The sequence below is a fragment of the Sinocyclocheilus grahami genome, unplaced genomic scaffold (assembly GCF_001515645.1).
Source record: "Sinocyclocheilus grahami isolate Dianchi unplaced genomic scaffold, SAMN03320097.WGS_v1.1 scaffold53.1, whole genome shotgun sequence".
NCBI lineage: Eukaryota > Metazoa > Chordata > Actinopteri > Cypriniformes > Cyprinidae > Sinocyclocheilus > Sinocyclocheilus grahami.
In genome coordinates this window covers 396,650-418,998 of record NW_015505232.1, presented here as the reverse complement: position 1 = coordinate 418,998, position 22,349 = coordinate 396,650, and the positions used below count along the sequence as shown (strand labels likewise).

Below are 22,349 nucleotides of genomic sequence, written 5' to 3'. Positions count from 1 at the left end.
TCGTTCGGTTCGTTCAAAACGAGATGCTCTGAGATGAGTCATTGCATGGAAGTGAACGAAAACGACTCGTTCGTTTAAAAGATTCGTTCAAAACACCGACGCACCAGATGCAGCAAACCTACATGGGACAGAGTTGTGTGAATCTTTTAACCTGATTTATTGCTATAAATCCCCCAGCAGACACACGAGAATGATTAGCTGAAGACGTGGTCTATTTTAGGATCGTTTTATAATTAAGAGCAACACACAGGGCGAGTCCTGAACTGAATTAACTTAATAACCCGATTTATTATCAGCGGGGTGCCCTTCTGATATGTCACAGAGAGATTAAAAGACATGTTTTATAAGAATGTTTTTTTCCAGAAGTAGTATAGTAGCTTTGTGTGTGTGTGTGTGTGTGTGTGTGTGCATGTTTATGTGGTTTATGAGGACACAAATTTGTATAATAACATGGGTATGACATAGGCATTACAACGAGAAGGTGATTTATGAGGACATTTTCAGTGTCCCCGTAATTCAAAAGGCTTATAAATAATTCAGAATGAGTTTTTTTGAAAATCTAAAAATGCAGAAAGTTTCCTGTGAGGGGTAGGTTTAGGGGTAGGGTTGGTGTAGGGCAATAGAAAATACGGTTTGTACAGTATAAAAACCATTACGCCTATGGAGAGTGCCCATAAACCATAAAAACAAACCTGTGTGTGTGTGTGTGTACGTGGCTACCAAACATTACACGTTAAATGCTTCAAAACTTCAGTGAAGATTTCAGTCTTTCAATTTGTTATGTCCATTAAATAATAATAATAAAAAAAATAGCTTCATCCTTTTACTAAATATAATAATGGCATATTTTACCTTTAATACAGCTCCATTTTCTGGCATTCTTTGTGCTGAAGGTTTTACGATCGTTTTTTTGAATGGAAATATTATATTTTTTCTGAGTGCAAAAATTAAATAAAGCAGCATTAGTAGTGAAGAACTGCACAGTGCTGTTTCACAGAAAGCATCTGTTATATTTGACCAACTATGACACTGTGACACATTCATTCATTAGTACAGTATGTACGTGGCTACCAAACATTACACGTTAAATGCTTCAAAACTTCAGTGAAGATTTCAGTCTTTCAATTTGTTATGTCCATTAAATAATAATAATAAAAAAATAGCTTCATCCTTTTACTAAATATAATAATGGCATATTTTACCTTTAATACAGCTCCATTTTCTGGCATTCTTTGTGCTGAAGGTTTTACGATCGTTTTTTTGAATGGAAATATTATATTTTTTCTGAGTGCAAAAATTAAATAAAGCAGCATTAGTAGTGAAGAACTGCACAGTGCTGTTTCACAGAAAGCATCTGTTATATTTGACCAACTATGACACTGTGACACATTCATTCATTAGTACAGTATGTTCTTGAATGTGATATAAACAGTGATCTGAATGCACTCCTCATATAGGCCAGTTTAAAATCCTCTTCATCCACAATGACCCTGTGGAGCACCTTTTAAATAGTTTATGTTTGACACAAAATTGCCTAACATAGAAGCTAATACAGATAATGTTTGATCAGTTAAAGAAAGTTAGGTCAGGTGTGGAGAAACTGGCTAAATTGATTTACTATGGCTATATATCTAATATGCTGTAATCATGATTTAAGCATGACATAAGCAAGATTTACATTATGACGCCAGACCCTTTCCAGTTGTATATGTAGCTTTTCTACCAAAACACCACAGCCAAATTAGAACATATGGTTTATTCATCTGTATTGGGTTGAGGAGTTTCCATTAATGGTTTGGATATTTGATTTGACTAGCAGATTTTAAATGGACCCACACTGTTATTTTATTGCAATTTATGCCACTAAACCTTCTAAACATCTAAAGCTATGTGCTCATTCAGGTTCCAAGACCAGAACAAGAGATGTTGTATTAATATGAATGTAAGATAAATACATCACAAATGTGCAAGCGATGGGGATTTTGAAGATTATTGCGTGACTGGAAAAATCTAAAAACATACACAAGGAGGGATTGGAGTTGTCACAGAGTCGGTCCAGAGGAGGGCGCTATGCATATGCAAATGAAACTGAACCACTATGACTACAACACACGGCATATTGCGATTTAATTTGTGTACGCAAAATCAAGGACATGGCTGATTTGAAAAGACAATAATTTCTATTGAATATATTTTACATTTTTATTGCTTTCTTTCATTTACAATTTAAGTGTGCATACCAGTCTATTCTTGTACTAGACCTATTTATTGTTTTTCATTACTATTATTATTTCAATATAGGGCTAATTGATTAATACCTATAGCTATTATTCTCTTACAAATGATCGAATAATACAAATGACTATCTAAAAATGTATTTTATTTTTATTTTAGTTTAACTTGGTTGCGTATTTAAGCACTATACTCTGCTGCACATCAGAAAAACTACAATTTGAACTTAGTCAAAGTATCTCGACCTAAAACTCTCTAGGTTCCAAAGTCATGCAGAAGGGCTGAACTGATGTGCTCAACTCTTCTTGATGGGATCATATCCAGCAGGGCAGTGATCCGAGAGCGCGCTCAGCTGGTGTGAGCGTCCCACTGACCGTCAAACGCTCCAGACGCGTCTCCACAGGACCGCTGCTGCAATTCAGTGCGCACCGGGCATCGCCACACTATTTCAACACTGTTTCAACGGTAGGTTTGCTTATCTTAAGCGACATTTGTGTTTACTTCACTGTACAGGTGAACAGACTGTCTGTTTGCGTTGATGCGGAATAAATAGGCTTAAGAGAAGAGCATTACGCGCACCAAAACATCCCCCTTAAAGTCATCATGATATACATGATCTAGAAATTATTGTATATAAATGCAGGATATGAGTATAGAGGTTAATATTGCATAATTAAGTAATATATTAAAAGCACAAAGAGTTTCATTTTTAAAGCCTCGTAGATTTACATTAAGAGCTGAATCAGTAAGAGTTGAATTCAACTTTACATGATAGACATGATTCTGCAGGTAAGGTCAAGTGATTTCGTAGCAGAAGTATAGTTACATAGATATGAGATTCCAAATATACAGTTTAATTTAATTCGAAGAGGAAGCGTTCAGGGGGCGATGAGATGAAGAGTTTCAGGAAGTGATTCATTCTACTCGTTGTTTGGATAATCGTGAAAACTGATCGTTTTAACATCATCACTGATGTGTGTCGCTGTGTTTTACATAATGTTTATGCCATTGTTGTATACGTTTTATGATTGTTGTCGATGATAAACGTTGTATGGATCTCTTACCGATTTTGTGTACCTGTCAGGAAAGGTAAGAACAGCCAATGAGAGTGTGCGACGTCACATAGGGGTCTACCGTCACGTGTACACTTTCTTTACTCTTTTGATTAATAAATGATGTGTTTTTTTTTTATAGCTGTGTTAACCCATGAATTACCGAAATTATTGATATGAACATTGTCTGGTGCAATATATTATTGTATTTTTTTAACAAATAAAATTATACTTCAAACATAGGCATAGCATTTTATATATGTTTTATATAATATTTATTGATAGTGTCTGTGTGTTTAAAATTTATTATTATTATTATTAATATTATAATTATTTTTAATATTGAATATTATTGTTATTATTAATAATAATAATTTCAGTTTATTTAGAAAATGTAAAAAAATAAAATAAAATTGCATTTTAAACCCCATGACTACTACAGTCATTGCAAATACTAGGAAACATTAAAACAATGTGTTCTGTTTGTCGATCTGTTGTTTTAGTGGAGGGCTTCACCTGCTGCTGAGGTGCCCTTGGTGCTGTGGAACCGGTGCTGGTCATGACTGAATGCCAACATTGATCTATATGCTGTGAAGAGACCAACATCTGGTGGATTCTACATTTGGGCCCAACCATGTTCCACTTGATCAAGAAAGATAAAGACAAGGAGAAGGATGGAACAAAAAAGGAGAAGAAGGAGAAGAAAGAGAAAAAAGAGCGAATGTCTCAAGCTGAGCTGAAGAGCCTAGAGGAAATGAGCATGAGGAGAGGTTTCTTTCATCTTCATCGAAGCAGCTCTAAACGGGAGGCGAAAGGGAAACTGGAGATTTCCAGCCCCATTCCTATCAAGGTCGTCCGAAACACAGAGCTCAGCCTGACAGACGCGGACCTCAGGAAACTCTATACTCAGGGTACCATAACACCCACGAGCTCCAGTGATGACATTAAGCTGGACCAAGACATACGCCGATCATCCATCAAAGAACAGGCAGTCAAATACGACTCCATGAGGAAGCAGAATTCCCCAGTCGAACAAATCTTGAAGCGGTTTTCTTTCTCACAGAAGAGCAAAGATGAAAGCCCTTCAGGGTCAACTGCACCATCAGCGCAGAACTCCGCCATTCCCTCACCTCAGGTAGTGGTCAAGGTGTTCAATTCCCCGCCTCTATATACACCTCACCGTCCCACCAGCCCTGCAAAGAGCATCCAAGTCCCAGAGATAGTGGACAGAACGTTCCCAGCAGACTTGCGCTTGCCTGCTGTGGCACCTCCGCAAATTCCTGCACCAAGAGAGCTGGAAATTCAGCGCCGCAACACGGGCGATTTCGGCTTTTCCCTTCGCCGTACCACCATGGTGGACCAGCGGCCCGATGGGTCGCTCTACCGAAAGGTGGTCCACTTTGCCGAGCCTGGCGCTAGGAATCAGGACCTGACTCTGGGGCTGGTTCCAGGCGACCGTCTGGTAGAGATCAATGGGAAGAACGTGGAAAGTAAAAGCAGGGATGAGATCGTGGAGATGATCAGGCAGTCTGGAGACACAGTACGTCTGAAGGTGCAGCCCATCGTGGAGTTGAGCGAGCTGAGCCGCTGCTGGTTGAGGAACACCAGAGGCCCATACCGTGATGTTTACGAGGTGAGATGTGTTATGGTTTTGATATGTTGAATCGCACATCGAAGACTAACTCTTCTAACACAGACTAACACACTGGGCCATGGAGTTGCATGGGTGCACGCTCTTCTTCTTCACATAATGTTCTGTTGTCTCCCCACCATCCACTAGGCCAATAAAACCCAACAAAATGCTGTCAGTATAATCTGATAAATAGTGTTTTTTAGCTAAAAGTGCAGTTTGGATCGTACATGTTTGGCATTTTGACATTTCTCAGGAAAACTAATATAGTTTGAGGGTACATACTGTATGTTTCAGCAACATTTCAGATGGAAGATCAGTTACAGCCTTGAAGTATTCTGGGAATTCAGAGCAATATGAGTGTGTCTGTTGACATCTTAAAAGACCATTTGTGCAGAGAGCTGTTGATGATGTCAACAGTTTCAGTGAGACAGCTCAGGGGGGTTAATAACCTGTCTAATGCGTTTTTGTCGCTCACCCATAATGCATCTGTATTTGTGACGAGTCCCATTGTGAAAGAGAGTAGAGTCCCATCTGAGTGGAACAGATGGCAAAAAAGCAGAAAAAGTCCATATTGTTATCTAAAATGCTGTTAAATGGAGAAGTTCTGAGTCAGAAAGAGTCTTTTATTTGTTCACTGAATGTTTTGTGATATTTACCCTACATAACTTTAGAATAGAGCATGGTGCTAGCAATGCCAATGGCATGGGTTCGAATCATATAGGGAATGTATAAACTTATAAAGTGTATACTTTGAATGCATTGTAAGTCGCTCTGGATAAAAGCATCTGTGAAATGGATAAATATAGAATTTGGATGTAGAAATGTATTAGAAACTATTCCTGAAGGTCTAATCATATCTTCTGAGATCTTTATTTCAATGTTTGCAGTAGAATTAGAGACTTTTTACTTGTCTGCTCTCTTGGCTTTGCTGTATTCCCCAGTTGCTCTCTGACACATTTTCATCTCTGTATCCTGGTACAGCTCAGCAAATGGCCCCATTTCAGAATGTGGGCAAATCTGTTGGCCTGACAGCACTTTTAGTATATTTTAGTCTTATGACGTAACGCATTGATGAGACCCATAACAGAGTTTTGATAACAGAGAGGAACACACTGAAAATGAAGATTTCTGTGATTTTTGTAGTCAGTCTGAAGGTCAGGTGCTCCGGGTGAAAGCAGATGTGATGTCAGCTGTGTTTGTTTCTGAAATCGTCTGTCATCGTGATTCCTCAGATATTTCAAAACGCCAGTTGCCCTTGTCTCAGACAAAAAATGTCACAAGCTCAAAGTCACGTAGGAAGTTAGAGTGGTTACATTTCCCTATTATTATTAGAGGCTTGATATTTATGCATAATAGTACAAATCTTAAGTTCAGTTGTAAAAAAAAAAAGAGTATATATGTCAATTTTTGTTAAACATTTTTATTCATATTTTAAGGGTTAAAATTCACATTTTTATTCGCAACTGAAATGGAAACTGTCCCTGGCATTCTCTTGTAAGTTTTTTAAGCAATTTGACAGACTGATCTATAATTATGGAGTTATTTTTACTAATAACGACAATTTCTAGTATTCTAGTATGTTGAGTGTTACAGAAGATCTGGAACATACTTTTAAAGAAACATCTTATTTTTCCAATATGTTTCCAATGTGACTGCAAACCATTTTAACAAATTGAGAAAAAATGACGTCCAAACTCTGATATGTTAGTTTGATCTGGCTCAGCACAAAACCAGAGCTCAGAAGAGATTAAAGTACATTGAGTGCTTTATTTGTGATGTGTAGAATAACGTGGGGGAGGTAAAAAAAAAGAAAATAGAATACTGTATTTCTGTAGTGTAATATTTGTTCTTTTGAACCGTAAGAGGTTTATCCTAGTGCAGCTGAGAGGATCTGGCCTGATCTGACAGAGCAGCTTTTTACACGAACAGCATTTTATCTAATGGAGTGAAAATAGGAAGAAACAGGTGTTTGAAGAGAATGTTTTGGTCAAGCTAATCAAATGAGGTGGCATGGATCACATGAGTCAGCAATCACTCCTGCTGAACCTGTTGTCGTGTTGGTTTGTTTGAGTTTGAATAGGAGTGTGTGTGGAGAGAACTCTTTACATGCCTTCTGCTAATGGATAACCAGTGAAATCTCAGTGTCAAAGTCTGAGTGTTATTTTAGAACACCATCAGCATTAAAGTATGTCAGACCATTAGAAATGTTTTATAGCCAGCCACGTGTAAAAATGTAAATTAAACAAAAAAAAATGTAATAATAATAATAATAATAATAACTTTCATTAGAAACATTAACATGATTGCTTTATATTATGTATGTGAAATTATGTATATATTTTATTCTACATAATTAATGTTCAATTTCTCCATGAATTTCTCCCTTATTGATAACTGTGGGTCTACATTCTATTCTGATATAAACTCAAAAATGTGAGATATCAACTTGCAGTTACAAGAAAAAGGTTATAATTGTTTTGTGGTTGAAACAAAAACTGAATTGTGAGATTGCAAACTTAAAATTCAAAAACAAAAAGGCAGAATTGTGAGAAAACATTTTATATATTTTATGTCAACGTTTATATCTTGCAATTTTGACTTTTCTCACAATTCTGAGTTTATATCTAGAAATTCTGAATTGTGGGGGAAATTGCTGAGATAAAAAAGCTTTTTTTAAATTTGTTGGTGGAAACAGGCTTTCATATAAATCCTATAGTTGCCTATATGCATTGACATTTATGCAGTCTAGATGCCTTTGGGGCAAATTTGCCCCAATAATGCCCAAAAACCAGAGCACATCAATCAGAAGAGATGCTGAGAATCTAGGACATTTTAGTTATGTTGACCAGGTTTTCTCCCAGTTACTTTTACCAAATACCGATAACTCACAATATTCAATTTTACGATAATGATACAAAACGCTTATCCTTATACCGTCCGTCTCAAATGACGATGTTATCGGGATAGGAGAAGTCAAATCAGCCGCTGTAATAAACTGCACCCTTTGTGATAAAGTGGCCAGGCTCACCTATAGCCTGCAGGGGGCAGGAGTCCCACTGGGGTTTTTACTGGCCCACTTTAAGCCGAGCAAAGAAAAAGACATGACACATTTGGGATTGGCCTAGAAGCGGCTATTCTATATAAAGACTGAGATACAGAAATCTAGACTATGCCACTGTGGAGAGCTGCATTGTGAAATTGCATGATGAAAAATATAGTAAAATGTAGACAGTTGCACACTTTTGTTTGTTGTTCAGTGCAAAAAGATTTTCTGCCTGCTTCTAAACACTTGCACTTAAGTTTAACCAGAAGCTAAATGTGTTGTAATAGTCCCGCAGTCATTGTCACTGTCAAACACGCTATGCAAATTAAGATCAGTATAGATGATTTATTCACAAAAGCTTCTTTTTTTTTTTTGCCTGGTGCAACTTGCTTGACCGTTTTGAAAAGGAAAAATACAGCGAGACCTTTGTTCCCATTCACACATTCCCATTTAGCATAAATTGGATGCTAAAATAGTACAGACAGCATGTGCATGTTATTTTAGTATTATTTATATAGTATTATAGTATTTATTAATCTTTGTTATATTTATTCAATTTTGAATTAGCTTTTATTTTTTTTAATTTTTTAGCTTTTTTACTTTTGTCATTGTATTTGTTTATTGTATTTATTTATTTTCAGATTTTTTTTTTTCAGTTTTAGTAATTTTAGGATTTTAACTTATTTCAGTTAGTTTCCAAGGCAACATTTCAAATGTTATTTTAAGCTTTAATTAAAGATTTGATTACTGTAAAGCTTTAATTTAGCCTTCATTTCGATGACCAAAAACTATTTTTAATATCACTGGGCGCAAATGATTCATAGTGAGTTCCCTCCTGAACTGAAATGGAAGGCAGATACTCTTATGTCATGCAGCATGAGTGGCTTTATGCCAGTAGAATGTCAGGTATATGTTCAATCATGGTGTGTCTGTGAATGTGACAGGAAACGCTTGTGATTCGTTTGACAGCTTTGATTGTTTGCGCTGATAGTTACCAGATGGACAGGTTTCAGCTGCATTACTGTAGTGATCAGAACTACACTTAAACACACACCCTTTCCTGTCCTCTTAGCTGAAGGATTGGTCTCTGAATGAATGAATCAACATGCTCTCATATGCTCTTTTGTGTGTGACTGCTGAATCTGTTGGGAAATCTGAACACAAAAATGTTTTTAGGGCTTATTTGACTTGAGAGTTATGAGCATGTTTAGAAAGGTTTTCCTTTGCTCTTTTGAAGTACAAGTGTTCAGTGTACTATGTAGACATTCTTTAAAGTTTACAATGCAGTGTTTGCTAACCTAAAACCACCCACACTTGTATATCAACACCTATTCAGTATTTAGCAACTTGGCCGGTTCTGATGAACAACAATGCGAACAATGCTGATACGCAAAGGTTAGCCAGTCATAAGCAATATGATTGACATGTACAGTACATGTAGTCTTAAAGGGATAGTTCACCCAAAAATGAAAATCCTGTCATTAATAACTCATGTCGTTCCAAACCCGTAAGACCTTCGTTCATCTTTGGAACACAAATTATGATATTTTTGATGAAATCCGAGAGCTTTCTGACCATGCATAGACAGCAATGCAACTACCAATGTATAGAATCAAAACAATGACCATATTTACTTTCTTAATGCATTTCGAATGCCGTTCGATGTTGTCATAACATCTGCAATTTGATTTGGTTGTGTAGCTTTGTTTTTACAAAGGTGAAGACGGATTTCTTTCAAGCTTTAAGCTAAGGGTTAGGTTAGGGTTAGGGTTAGGGTTAGTGCTTGTAGTTTTGTTTTGGTCCATAACAAAAAAGAAAATGATAAATTTGGTCCTTGTTTGCTTAGCAAACTACAAGTACCAGTACAAGACACAAAACAAAAGATATTAGGATTAGGTCGCAACCTGATTCAACAGCTTTTATGACGTATATTTTGCATCAAAACTTACAGAATATACAAAATAATGCAGTGGAATGGACTAAATGTGCTCGTTGTATGTGTACATATGAAGTTCTGCTGCAAAGAGTAATGTATAGAATCAAAACAATGACCATATTTACTTTCTTAATGCATTTCGAATGCCGTTCGATGTCGTCATAACATCTGCAATTTGATTTGGTTGTGTAGCTTTGTTTTTACAAAGGTGAAGACGGATTTCTTTCAAGCTTTAAGCTAAGGGTTAGGTTAGGGTTAGGGTTAGGGTTAGGGTTAGTGCTTGTAGTTTTGTTTTGGTCCATAACAAAAAAGAAAATGATAAATTTGGTCCTTGTTTGCTTAGCAAACTACAAGTACCAGTACAAGACACAAAACAAAAGATATTAGGATAAGGTCGCAACCTGATTCAACAGCTTTTATGACGTATATTTTGCATCAAAACTTACAGAATATACGAAATAATGCAGTGGAATGGACTAAATGTGCTCGTTGTATGTGTACATATGAAGTTCTGCTGCAAAGAGATGGCAGTTCCGGCACCTGTACTGAACTGTAGTGGTGTTTGTGTTTGTTTAGATGTCATTGGTCCATGTTTTGTTCTTATTTCAGTCGAACTACACCAGAGTTAGTTTGAAAGCTTGTTTGCTGCACAACAAGGTTCGGATGGCAGCATTCACACTTATTCAAGTGAAATGTACTAACAGAGCAATCAGACCAGAGTTTATTGTAACCAAACCAAACCTGCCAAGTTATTACGTTTTTTTTTTGTATAATTTACTTAAGACATCATATGGGCACTTTTTCCATAATGTAAATGTTATGTAAATCACTATGTAGAGAGTAGCAGCAAGACCAGACACGCTGCTGTTATCTATCCGCAGGGTTGTGCCCTCAGGATGTTTCTGAATGAGAGAAAAATCATTTTTTTGTTTTTTTTACATATTTGTGCAATACTTTGAGTTTGTGGAGCAGGTGTTTAAATCAGACAGTAGTTTTTGCCTGTCCCCACCTTTACTTGTGTTTTCCATGTCTAAAGTACACTAGAAATTTGTTAAAAGACATATTTTCAGTTCCAAATGAATGATACAACATATACTTTAACTTATGGCCTGGTTTCCCCTCACAGATCAAATCCTTCATGTACAGTATAGCTTATATTAAACATGACTAAACAGCACATATGTATTTAAAAGCAGATGAAATGGATAGTTTTCTGCTCCATTACCACTTGGTATTAGCAAACACTGGATTAGCAAGAACAGCTAAGAATAATCAGGCTTTAAAGGAAGGAGGTGCCACATTTCATTACCCTAGCAACATGTAGGCTACTAGGTGGGGCTTAAAAATTCTTTAGACCTCCCACCATGTGACATTGTGTACTTGTTTGGAGACCCACCTAAATGCCACACTTCATCATACTAGTAATGTAAGTTTTGATGTGTGCATGTGTTAGCGCATGTATGCCATTTAGTCCCCTTCTGTTTATTTATCCTCTAATCAGTTGCTATAGTTAAAAAAATTAAAGAATGTGTGATAAGGTTCACATCACTTTCATTTTGTGTCCATTTTATAGCATTGTGAATACTGTGCATTGAATGCAGCTGCTTTCAGTGAAAGCAGCCGATAAGACAAGAAAAAAATCACTGATCCATCAAGGTTTCTTAGAAAGACCACACAGAGACAAGGGATCCATCTGCATGGGGAGCTAATCAGATTAAGGAACCCACCATGTCCTCTATAGACAATGCTAGCCTGTTTGTGTCCTGCTTGGTAGCACTGATATGCCTGGCCATGTGGAAGCAGGAGTCTTTTTCAGATGAACTTTCAGTACTTGCAGATGGGCTGGAGAGAGTGTGAAGATCCTCTGATATTCAGAATGGCCACCCATCTGTCATCATTTGGGAAATTCAGGAAACTCTGGAAGGTTGTTGCTTGTGGAATTATATCGAAGCTATTGTGAACCTCAGAATAGTGCTATTTTTTAAGTTACAAGGGATGTGAACTTTTACCTTTAGTTCTTGCTGCTAGTGTGTAATTTCATAGGTTTTTTTTCTTTCTTTTGTGGTGACCTGCACGTGTGCGTTCTGGGTTGTGTGAACAGTCGGACAGTGAGAACAGTATGAGTCAGTCTCAGACAGCAGTAAGTGGCTCAACCGAGCGACGTCGGGGTGAACCATCAACAGCGGTGAATCCAGAGCGGCCACTGACTGTAGACCAGAGAAGCAGCGACTCCATGAACGGACGACATGGCAGCTTTGAGTCTGACACATTGACGAGGAGAGGACTGAACCTGGCACACAAAGCAGGGTCAGAGGAAACACATTTGACAGCCACTTCAGTCCCCAAAACAAGCCGTCCACTGCAAGCTGGCAGCTCTGTGGATGGAGATGCCCTCTCTGTTGGGTTGACCAGCCTAATGGGCCGTGCAAGGACTAAAGAGCATCGCTCTCGCTTGAGAGCTGCCGAACGAAAAGAACCTCAAGAGGAAAGCAAAGAAAGGATTGGTGAATGCGAGACCCCCTCAGAAGAACCCCAACCATCCACCCCTGCAATCAGTCCACCTCCTAGACTTGACCCTCTTGCCCCTCCTGTTGGCTTTTTACCTTCTAAGCCAAATCCTCTTACCCCTCCTGCTGGATTCCTTCCAGTCGCCAAGCCTGATCCATTGGCTCCACCTGCTGGTTTCATTCCAGCTCCTAAAGCAAATCCTTCTACTCAACCTACACCTAAACCTGATCCTCTGGCACCACCGGTGGGATTCGTTCCCGCCCCAAAGCGAGACCCTTTTGCCCTGGTGGCAGGATTTATCCCCAAGCCTAAAGTTGACCCATTAGCACCCCCTGCAGGCTTTATTCCTGTACCACGGTCTATTGCTGTACGAAAGCCAGAGGTACATACTGCATGTGTTTCTGAATGCTTTAGTAATGCATGCTTGCTCAGCAGGCCAATGTTGTGAAACTCTGCAAGGCTCACTGCAGAACTAATATCTTGCCATAACTCGTGTCAAATTCTTTTTCTCACCCTTACATAAAGACTTTGACTGCTGTCTCACTTTAACCCTCTGAAGTGGATTGAAGCAGTAACTTAAGCAGCTGATGCCTGCAAAATGCCTGCAAGAATTCAGCATGCTGGAAGTGACTTTTTTGATTCTTGAGATCATTTTCTAAAGCACGCCATGTCTGTTGACCCTTCAAAAGGCTTTAAGTTGAGGTAAAAATTATTGTTGGCTGCAGCTGTGACCACATATCAGACTATTATTGCAGTTGCAGACTTCTTGAATACGTGTAATGTGGTGGCTCCTATCTCACTAGTTTTTGGCATGATTGTAGACCATATGCTTGCGTCGTATTGACAAGTGTTGTGTCTGTGAAGGTGAAGGAGGTGTTAAAACCTTCTGCGGCTCCTGCTGGAAAACTTCCATCCCAGATTTCCACTATTGCCAACCAACAGGTGTGTCCCACCACTGCCAAGATGTTTGTGTAAGACGATGGTGTTCAGCTGTGAGAGTTGTGTGTTGCCTGAAAGTAGATATGTGGTTAGTTAAATGTATTCTGCATCATTGGTGTTTATGTCTCACTGCTTATTTCCAGATTTGATCGGTGTTAACAATTGTTAGCAGTTATACTATTGTGTCAGGCTTGGTCTTGCATTGGTTTCAATGTTAGCATCAGGTGGTTTGATAATAATCACACTGCTGATCCTGGTCAGGACCACTTAGACTCTTCACTGATCCTTTTTGATTCCATCTATAGGGATCTCCAGTGATGCCTACCCAAGGGAATCAGGTGCAGAAACACCTCCCTTAACCTCTCCCATTTCTTTCTTTCACAATTCTCATATGAAGTGTTTTATTCTCCTGTTAATTTCTGTTAAGTCCTGTAAGGATTTGTGTATTTATGACTTTTTGACTCTTGCTCTCTTGCCCTTCCCGGCCCTTTGCAGGCCAAGGCAGCTGAAGATCCTGTGGCTATCCTGCAGGCTGCACATGAAGCTGCCAGTCTGTCTAAGGTCTGGCTACTGCATTGCCTGTGTGTAATTTTGCTTATGGGTAAAGCTTAGTAGAGTCTCGTTGTGCCATTGAAGGAATCTTATCACCTCAGAGCTCCTGTTTGAACGCAAGCACATTTCCCATTCAAATTCTACTTTGGTTAGTTAGTGTATAGACTTCAACCTGATATGGATTGCTCTGCGGTCTTTGTTTGTAGCACCCACTTCTAAAGTCACACCTATCTGTCTCTGTCACAATTAATCTTAAACAGAATGAAAATCTGAACTGAATCACAATCAGCCCGTGGACTGGAAACCTGTAGTGTTTTTCATGTTCTGTGATGACAATCTCTCTCACTTCCTGCTGCAGGTGAAGACGGAGGAGCAGCTTGCTGCAGAGAAGGCCTGGTATAACACTGAGAAAGTCTGGCTTGTCCATAAAGATGGCTTCTCTTTGGGTTAGTGAAGTCATAGTTCATCACTTCTGTTATGATCCGAATACTCATGTCCAGTTTAAGTAAATAAATATTAATTTTGTTTGTATAGCCACACAGCTCAAGACAGAGATGGGTTCTCTCCCAGAGGGGAAAGTGAAGATCAGACTGGAGCATGATGGGACAGTACTGGAAGTGGACGAGGATGATGTGGAGAAGGTGGGCGGAGTCATTGTCACAAACATGTGACATTACTCATGCAAAAGCCAAGAAACCTGTTTAATTACTCTCATCTGTCTGTCTGTCAGGCAAATCCTCTATCATATGATCGAGTGGAGGATCTCTCCTCTCTTCTGTACCTCAACGAGTCCAGCATGCTTCACACCCTTCGTCAGCGCTATGGTGGAAACCTCATTCACACCTACGCTGGGCCAAATCTTCTGGTGATCAATCCTCTCAGCACCCCTGCCTTGTACTCAGAGAAGGTACGAACTTCACACAAAGTCTTAAAATTACCTCAAAGTTATGGCAGAGAGAGATGGAGTGACATAGTCTGTTTATATCAGGTGATGCAGATGTTTAAGGGCTGCCGGAGGGAGGAAACAGCTCCTCACATTTTCGCTGTTGCTCAGTCGGCATATCATCAGCTGCTGACCACACGTCAGGATCAGACCATCCTGCTGCTGGGCAAGAGTGGCAGCGGAAAGACCACTAACTGCCAGCACCTGCTACAGTACCTGGTCACCATCGCAGCTGGCAGTGGAAAGGTGTACTCAGGTGAGGAAGACAAGGAGGACCCAATATCGGCCCACTCTCCTTTTCAATTTTCCTAGAGTTCATTTTCACTTTATTTTTAATTTTAATTTAAGTTTTTTATATGTTACTGTATTTTTTTATATAAATTCTGTTATTTTTATATAACGTTATGAACTGTCTTCTCCCCACAGCTGAGAAATGGCAGGCGGTCTACACGGTTCTGGAGGCTTTCGGGAACTGCAGTACAGCTATGAATGTGAACGCCAGTCGCTTCTCACACATAGTCTCTCTTGACTTCGACCAGGCAGGACAGGTGGCCTCTGCCTCTGTTCAGGTAGGGTACAGCGAGGGCAATTACTCTTAATTTCTAAAGACATTGGGGGATTTATCTCTGATTTGCTTTATGTCTTGCATACAGACCATGTTGCTCGAGAAGTTCAGAGTGATCAGACGACCAGAAGCAGAATCAAGCTTCAATGTGTTTTACTATCTGATGGCTGGAGCAGATGCAGCTCTAAAGTAAATGAGAGACTATTACGCTGTAAAAAAAAAATCTATATCTACCTCAATTTAAAAACTTGTTCAGTTGAAGTTCAGTTGAATTAAAAAAAATTTGTTTAATCTTATATCATTGTTGACCTGACTTACAGGTCATATAAATTTTACAGTGTATTAACCTAAAAAGCATGCAAACTAAATGCATTTGTCTTGCATAAATCTATCCAGCCACCTTTGACATGCCATTTTGTAATATTCTGGCAAATATGTGACCCTGGACCACAAAACCAAGTGTCAATTTTTCAAAATTGAGATTTATGCATCATCTGGAAGCTTTCCATTGATGTATGGTTTGTTAGGATAGGACAATATTTGGCTGAGATACAACTGTTTGAAAATCTGGAATCTGAGGGTGCAAAAAAATCTAAATATTGATAAAATTGCCTTTAAAGTTGTCCGAATGAAGTTCTTAGCAATGCATATTACTAATCAAAAATGAAGTTTTGATATATTTACGGTAGGATATTTGCAAAATATCTTCATGGAACATGATCTTTACTTTATAAGTAAATTATTTTGACCCATACAATGTATTTTTGGCTATTGCTACAAAATTGAGGTCAAAGCAGGAAACATGTACAGATTAAAGTTGACCAGCTAATAGAATATTATGCCTTTCAGGACTGAACTTCATTTTAATCACTTTGCTGAGAACAGCGCATTCGGGCTCCTCCCTCACTCAAAGGTAAGAAAAGCCACATGTACCATCATTAGACACACATTTAATCTTTTTTTATCTGAAAACAGTGTATCATATGTCAAATGCTCTGTAGCCTGAGGAAAAGCAGAAAGCTGCTCAGCAGTTCACTAAGCTACAGGCTGCCATGAAGGTCCTGGGCATCTCTGCTGAAGAACAGAAAACCGTGTGGCTGATCTTAGGGGCCGTATACCACCTCGGTGCCGCTGGGGCCACCAAAGGTAAAGCTACCGGCTCCTCAAGTGTCTAAACCAACACTAAATGTGTGACACAGTAATATACAGCATACAGCATATCAGACTGCACAGAGTGTATTTTAAAATCTGTCCACTAAGAGTCACTAGAGTCTTTCCAGTCATGTTACTGAGAAAATGTTTAGACTTTATGTGCTGTTTAAGCTTTAGTGTGTGTTTGATGTCTAAAAACATTTGTCAGTTATCTTCAGTATTGAACGGGATTGTCCATCCAAATATTCAGTCATCATTTACTCACCCTCATGTCATTCCAAACCTGTATGCATTTCTTTTTTCAGCAAAAACCAACATTTTGAAAAATGCGGGTAACCAAACAGTTTCAGTTCCCATTGATCCCTTTGTATTTTTTTTGTCCATACAATGGAAACCAAAACTGTTTGGTTACAAACATTCTTCAAAATATCTTCTTTTAAGTGCCACTAAAGAAAGAAAGTCATATAGGTTCAGAACAACATGAGTGGAAGTAAATTATGACAGAATTTTAATTTTGGGGTGGACTATCCCCCTAATTATATTTCTTTGTGTATAACAGTTGTTGTTTGTGTTTTAACCATTGTAATCATGTATTTTTATTGCATATTGATGTTGCATGCTGCCCCCATCATAACACAGAAACAGATGCAGGTAAATGCAGGTCTCTATCTTTCTGTTTTAGACTGAAGGAAGGTGGTTTTATTATATATTTTTTTATTTAGCATCTTAACAGAACTGTGTGTTCATCTTTCATCTGCCTTTGTGCTTGTTTCCACTCTGATGTTGAACGCCAGAATGAAAATGTCCGTTCTCTTTGATCATCAATCCGGGAGATGAAAGTTTCTCCTTGTTCTCTGGACACTTGACTGCCTATTGTAGTTCACCATAATGTGACAGATGTTTTGTGGTAACACTGCTTTACTTTTGTGAATGTGGCTTTCTGACCCCTCAGCAGGCCGAAAGCAGTTTGCCAGGCATGAGTGGGCACAAAAAGCAGCATATCTCCTGGGCTGCACACTGGAAGAGCTGTCATCCGGCATCTTTAAAACGCAGGGCAAGGGCACACATCCCCGCTCCTCAAGTGTCCGACAGAGTACGGATGATATGGATAGCTCAGGTAATGTTTGTTTCGTAACATTCTTAAATATGCGATAAATGCTTCTCTGTTTTATGTCTTAAAAAGTGTTTTTGTGTGCATTTCAGTGTCTAAAGCAACAGCAGCTGAGTGTTTGGAGTTCATGGCGTCTGGTTTATACTCTGAGCTTTTCACACTCATTATCTCTCTCATTAACAGGTAATCGGTAACCGGTGATTACCTAGAGCAACATGATTTATTGAATAAGAGATGCATTCTGATATCTTCTGTAGTGGTCGACCGATATTATTTTTTTGACAGCCGATGCCGATATCTTGGAAAGCAGGGTGGCCGATGGCCGATATAAAGCCGATATAATTGTATTCATTTTAATTAATATTTAAGAAATTTTAAATAATTTGAAAATGGATAAAAAAATTCATTTATAAAATAAACATACTTATACTTTAGATGACAAAGTATTTTCCACAAATAAATAAATATTTAATAAAAATATAATTAAAAAGGAAGTAAACTGTAACCAACAGAGCACTCAGTATTCTGGAAAGTTTGTGTGCATTGGGAATCATATTTTTTCAAATAAAGACAAGGTAACACTCATTTTACATACAGCACACAGTGAAATTGACATGAATATGACAGTACAAATGCATAAAGCGCAGCATAATTTGAAATCACAAATGTAATGTTTAAAGCATTCAATTTGCACGGACCGAAAGTCACTCAGAGAACGCGGGATCATGCAGGTCACATGCACACTTCACAAGATCTCACAACTGGATTCGACTAAGTTTGCAAGGTTTGTGAAATTAAATGTTCATTAGACATTCAAAGATTTGTTTAAATGATGTAAATGCGAATTTGCTGACGGCAAATGAGAAAGTATTATAATGTTTGCCTTTCTATTACTAATAATATAAAAGCAATCGTTATAATACTTTTTGTATACATTTTAATTCCTTTGTTTAACCGTTCTATCTGATTATTAGACAGACTTCTATCCATATTAGACAGAACTATTAATGACGACAGCGAACAAGGAGAATGTGTGCTCAGGCGCTGCCGTTCTCAGCCCTGTCAAAATAAAAGTCCAGCCCCGAACGCATCGGTCAAACAGAAAAACTTATCGGCCGATGGCGATATTTGAAAAATGCCAAATATCGGCCGATATATCGGCCTTGGCGATATATCGGTCGACCACTAATCTTCTTCTACTTTCAGAGCGCTGAAGTCCAGTCAGCATTCTCTCTGTTCTCTGCTGATTGTGGACACACCAGGGTTCCAGAACCCTCGTCAGGTGAAGAACCAGCGTGGCGCTACGTTTGAGGAGCTCTGCCATAATTACGCTCAGGAACGTCTGCAGACCCTGTTCCAGGAGCGAACATTCGTACGGGAACTGGAGCGTTACAAAGAGGTGCACAAAACACCCATAACCAACACCCAAACATCTACAGCTTGTTCTCACAATTCTTATTAAAACTCTAAATTATATAGCTGTTTAAGATTACCACTACTTAATTTCATTTTAACTTTTTTATTTATTGTATTTATTAGCAATTTGCCATTACTGGATGGGACAGTGGAGCAGTGCACTACTGCTCTGAAATTTTACTACAACTAATTATAAAAAGAATGCAATAAATTGTATTGCAGGGGTTGAGAATGGCTCTTTCAAAACTTGAACTACTTTTCACACAGAATCTTGAAAAACAAAGTTCATGGCACAAGATGGTGCTAAAAATGATCAAGGACGTCTGTGACACCATACTTAGACAGATAGTTAATTTGTTACTAATAATTATATTATGAATATTAAATGTAAGTCTCTTTTTCTCACCAAGGCTATATGTCTTTTTTTAGATCACTAAAAACTTTTTAAAAACATTTTCAGAATTGTTACTCCAATATTCTGTCACATGATCCTTCAGAAATAATCTAAAATGCTGATTTGCTGCTCAATTTCTTTTGTTTATTATTATCAATCAACAGTTGTGCTGCTTAATATTTTTATAGAAACTTTTTTTGGATTTTTGATGAATAAAAATTCCCTCACAGTTAGCATCTTTGCAAATGATTAATTATTTATTAATTTTAATAACTGCACCTGTCTTTCCATAGGAAAACATTGAGATCACATTGGATGACCTGGAGCCCAGCCCTTCTCGCTCAGTAGCTGTGGTTGATCAGTCCTCCAGTCAGACCCTGGTGAGACGCACTTCCTAAACAAGTCAAAACTGCTGATGTTTAAAGTTGTGTGTCTGTGTGATTATTTTAATAAGAGCTCTGTGGATCATTACTTAATTTTATTTCCATCTAAGCATTTGTATTTATTACAAAAGACTTCACTTTTAAAGACTGAAACTGGAAATGACAGAATGTCAATGTAGGGCACATTTAATCCTATATTAATAGTAATTAGTTGGCCGGTCATAGTTAAATACGCTGCAGTCTTTTTAAAACGTGTTTATAAGTAAAAGAGAGGGATTGGTGTGTGTAGAAAAGAAACTTTGATGACTATTTCTATGACAGTGGATATTAATGTCTGTGTTTCAGGTACGTACTCTGTCCCGGACAGATGAGGCCAGAGGTCTGTTCTGGCTGATGGAGGAGGAGGTTTTGCAGTCGGGAGGGTCAGAGGAAACACTTCTGCAGCGACTCTTAAGTTACTATGGCCCTGCAGAGGGAGAGAGCACAGGTCACACACATATACGTGCACAAACTCACACACTTACATTCTGCCCTAGACAGATTTATGCATTGTTTTTCTGCAGGTCACACAGTGGTGCTAAAAAGTGAAAACACACATCACTTCCTGCTCGGCCACAGTCACGGGACAGATTGGGTGGAATATGACACACACGGATGGCTGAACCTAGCCAAGTTAAATCCCACCCCCCAGAACGCAGCCAATCTGCTGCAGAACTCCCAGAAGTAAGAACTAGCCAAACCCATTTGTACTTGTCACTTCAGTAAATCAGTCAAAAAACATAGTTAGGGATTAGGGATATGCCACCTTAAACTGATGTCATAAAAATATATTTTACATCTGAAACTAAAACTGCCAGTGGGCGGCTGCAATTCACTTTTTTAATGAGTCATTCAAATGACTCTTTGAAACACCAGATTCATTCAGTCATTGAATCATTCATTAAACTGTTTTGTTCAACATGCAGATTTATTCTGTAATAAAGCACCACTATGTGTTGCTCAGATACACATTTTTCTTGACTAAATAAAGCAAAAATAAAATAATTAAAATATTGTGTGTAAAATCTAAATCAAATTTTTTTAAATTGATTAACATTTTGTAATTGTGCTATTATTCATGAAAACAGCAGTGTTTTTATTGTGAGCAACATACACGAGGACAGCTTGTACATAGTTAAAACAATAAACATGTTATTATCATAGAATATACATATTGCACACCTCTACATCAGACTCAAGTTTTCACTGGATGATCCTAACAGGAAGAGCATCAGCGGGATGTTTGTGGGCCGCTCCAGCAGTGCTGCGGTTTTGACCGGCTCCATCGCCGGACTGGAGGGTGTCTCTCAGCTCGCCATGCGTCGGGCCACCAGCATGAGGAAGACCTTCACCACAGGCATGGCAGCTGTCAAAAAGAAGTCTCTCTGTCTTCAGATTAAACTCCAAGTGGTGGGTTTTTAAGAGGGTCCTACACCGAATACTTGTTGTTGAAAATCTTTCTTTCATGGAATTGTTCAAATTCCCTATTAGTTCCAAGAAATGGCTTAAAATACACATTATGTGTTTCTCTTATGATCAGGATGCACTGTTGGACACCGTGCGCAGATCCAGGGTTCACTTTGTCCACTGTCTATTACCCCGAGCGGAGGTTCTGAGGGCAACAGGGTCCCCAGAGGAGAGCTGTGACCCTGGACTCATGCAGACAGATGTGGCTTTGCTCAGGGCCCAGATCCGTGGCTTCAAGCTGCTGGACAGCTTGAGGATTTACAGACAAGGTGAGAAGAGAGACTGATCAAATCCAGTCAAATAGATAAAATCAAGTCCTCTTCGTTATTTCCTGCTGAATATCTGCATGATTTTTGCAGGTTACCCTGACCACATGGTCTTCTCTGAGTTCAGAAGACGCTTTGACGTTTTGGCCCCTCACCTGACCAAGAAACTAGGCCGAAACTACATTGTGAAGGATGAGAAACGAGTGAGTAACTATTTAAGAGAATAATGAGTATGAAAATAATAGAACAAAAGCTTTAGAAATGACTGAAATTAAGATTTGGACTCCTCTTGCTCTTGTGTGTCATGAATCCAAGAAAGAATGAACTCTGGGTAATCAAGGTTATTGTGATGGCTTAATCAAGAAACCCCAGCTGGGTCTTTGACTTGATTCAATTCGCAGAACAGACAGGAAAAATTTAGTAATTGCTCTGGGCTTTAGTGCTTACTAAATGCCCAAATGTACTGTAATTATCAGCTCAAAAAATGTCTCCGTCCAGGGGTCTCCTAATCTTGTTTTGGCCCTGTGATTGGGCCGAGGGGAAAGTAGAGTTATATACAAAACCTTTGCACTGTGGCCCTGGGTATGTACACAGCAGACAGGGTCCAAAATTAATACTAGTGTAACGGGGCTGACGAGACGTGAGACGTGTGGATCCATCTGCAAGCTTTTATTAAAGAGACGTGGTATAACAGGCAGGGTCAAACAATGGCAAACAG

The 22,349-nt window shown here is 38.7% G+C and overlaps 1 protein-coding gene across 5 annotated transcripts in view; it reads left to right on the top strand.

Moving 5' to 3' along the window:
- Nucleotides 1-2,559: 2,559 nt before the first annotated feature.
- myo18aa (myosin XVIIIAa) overlaps nt 2,560-22,349 on the top strand; it is a 38,801-nt gene continuing 19,011 nt past the window's right edge. For 3 of the 5 annotated variants that reach the window (XM_016269542.1, XM_016269540.1, XM_016269538.1), the window contains exons 1-20: nt 2,560-2,697; nt 3,788-4,917; nt 14,254-14,341; nt 14,430-14,536; nt 14,626-14,802; nt 14,884-15,094; nt 15,265-15,407; nt 15,492-15,592; nt 16,253-16,316; nt 16,405-16,549; nt 17,195-17,206; nt 17,508-17,672; nt 17,759-17,849; nt 18,873-19,065; nt 19,770-19,856; nt 20,205-20,346; nt 20,423-20,582; nt 21,122-21,308; nt 21,439-21,634; nt 21,725-21,834. In XM_016269542.1, the coding sequence (XP_016125028.1) occupies nt 3,919-4,917; nt 14,254-14,341; nt 14,430-14,536; nt 14,626-14,802; nt 14,884-15,094; nt 15,265-15,407; nt 15,492-15,592; nt 16,253-16,316; nt 16,405-16,549; nt 17,195-17,206; nt 17,508-17,672; nt 17,759-17,849; nt 18,873-19,065; nt 19,770-19,856; nt 20,205-20,346; nt 20,423-20,582; nt 21,122-21,308; nt 21,439-21,634; nt 21,725-21,834 (3,378 nt within the window). In that variant the 5' untranslated portion in view covers nt 2,560-2,697; nt 3,788-3,918. Of the gene's footprint in view, nt 2,698-3,787; nt 4,918-13,396; nt 13,682-13,838; nt 13,905-14,253; nt 14,342-14,429; nt 14,537-14,625; nt 14,803-14,883; nt 15,095-15,264; nt 15,408-15,491; nt 15,593-16,252; nt 16,317-16,404; nt 16,550-17,194; nt 17,207-17,507; nt 17,673-17,758; nt 17,850-18,872; nt 19,066-19,769; nt 19,857-20,204; nt 20,347-20,422; nt 20,583-21,121; nt 21,309-21,438; nt 21,635-21,724; nt 21,835-22,349 lie in introns of those variants that run through there. The other 2 variants (XM_016269541.1, XM_016269539.1) reach the window with 2 other exon arrangements.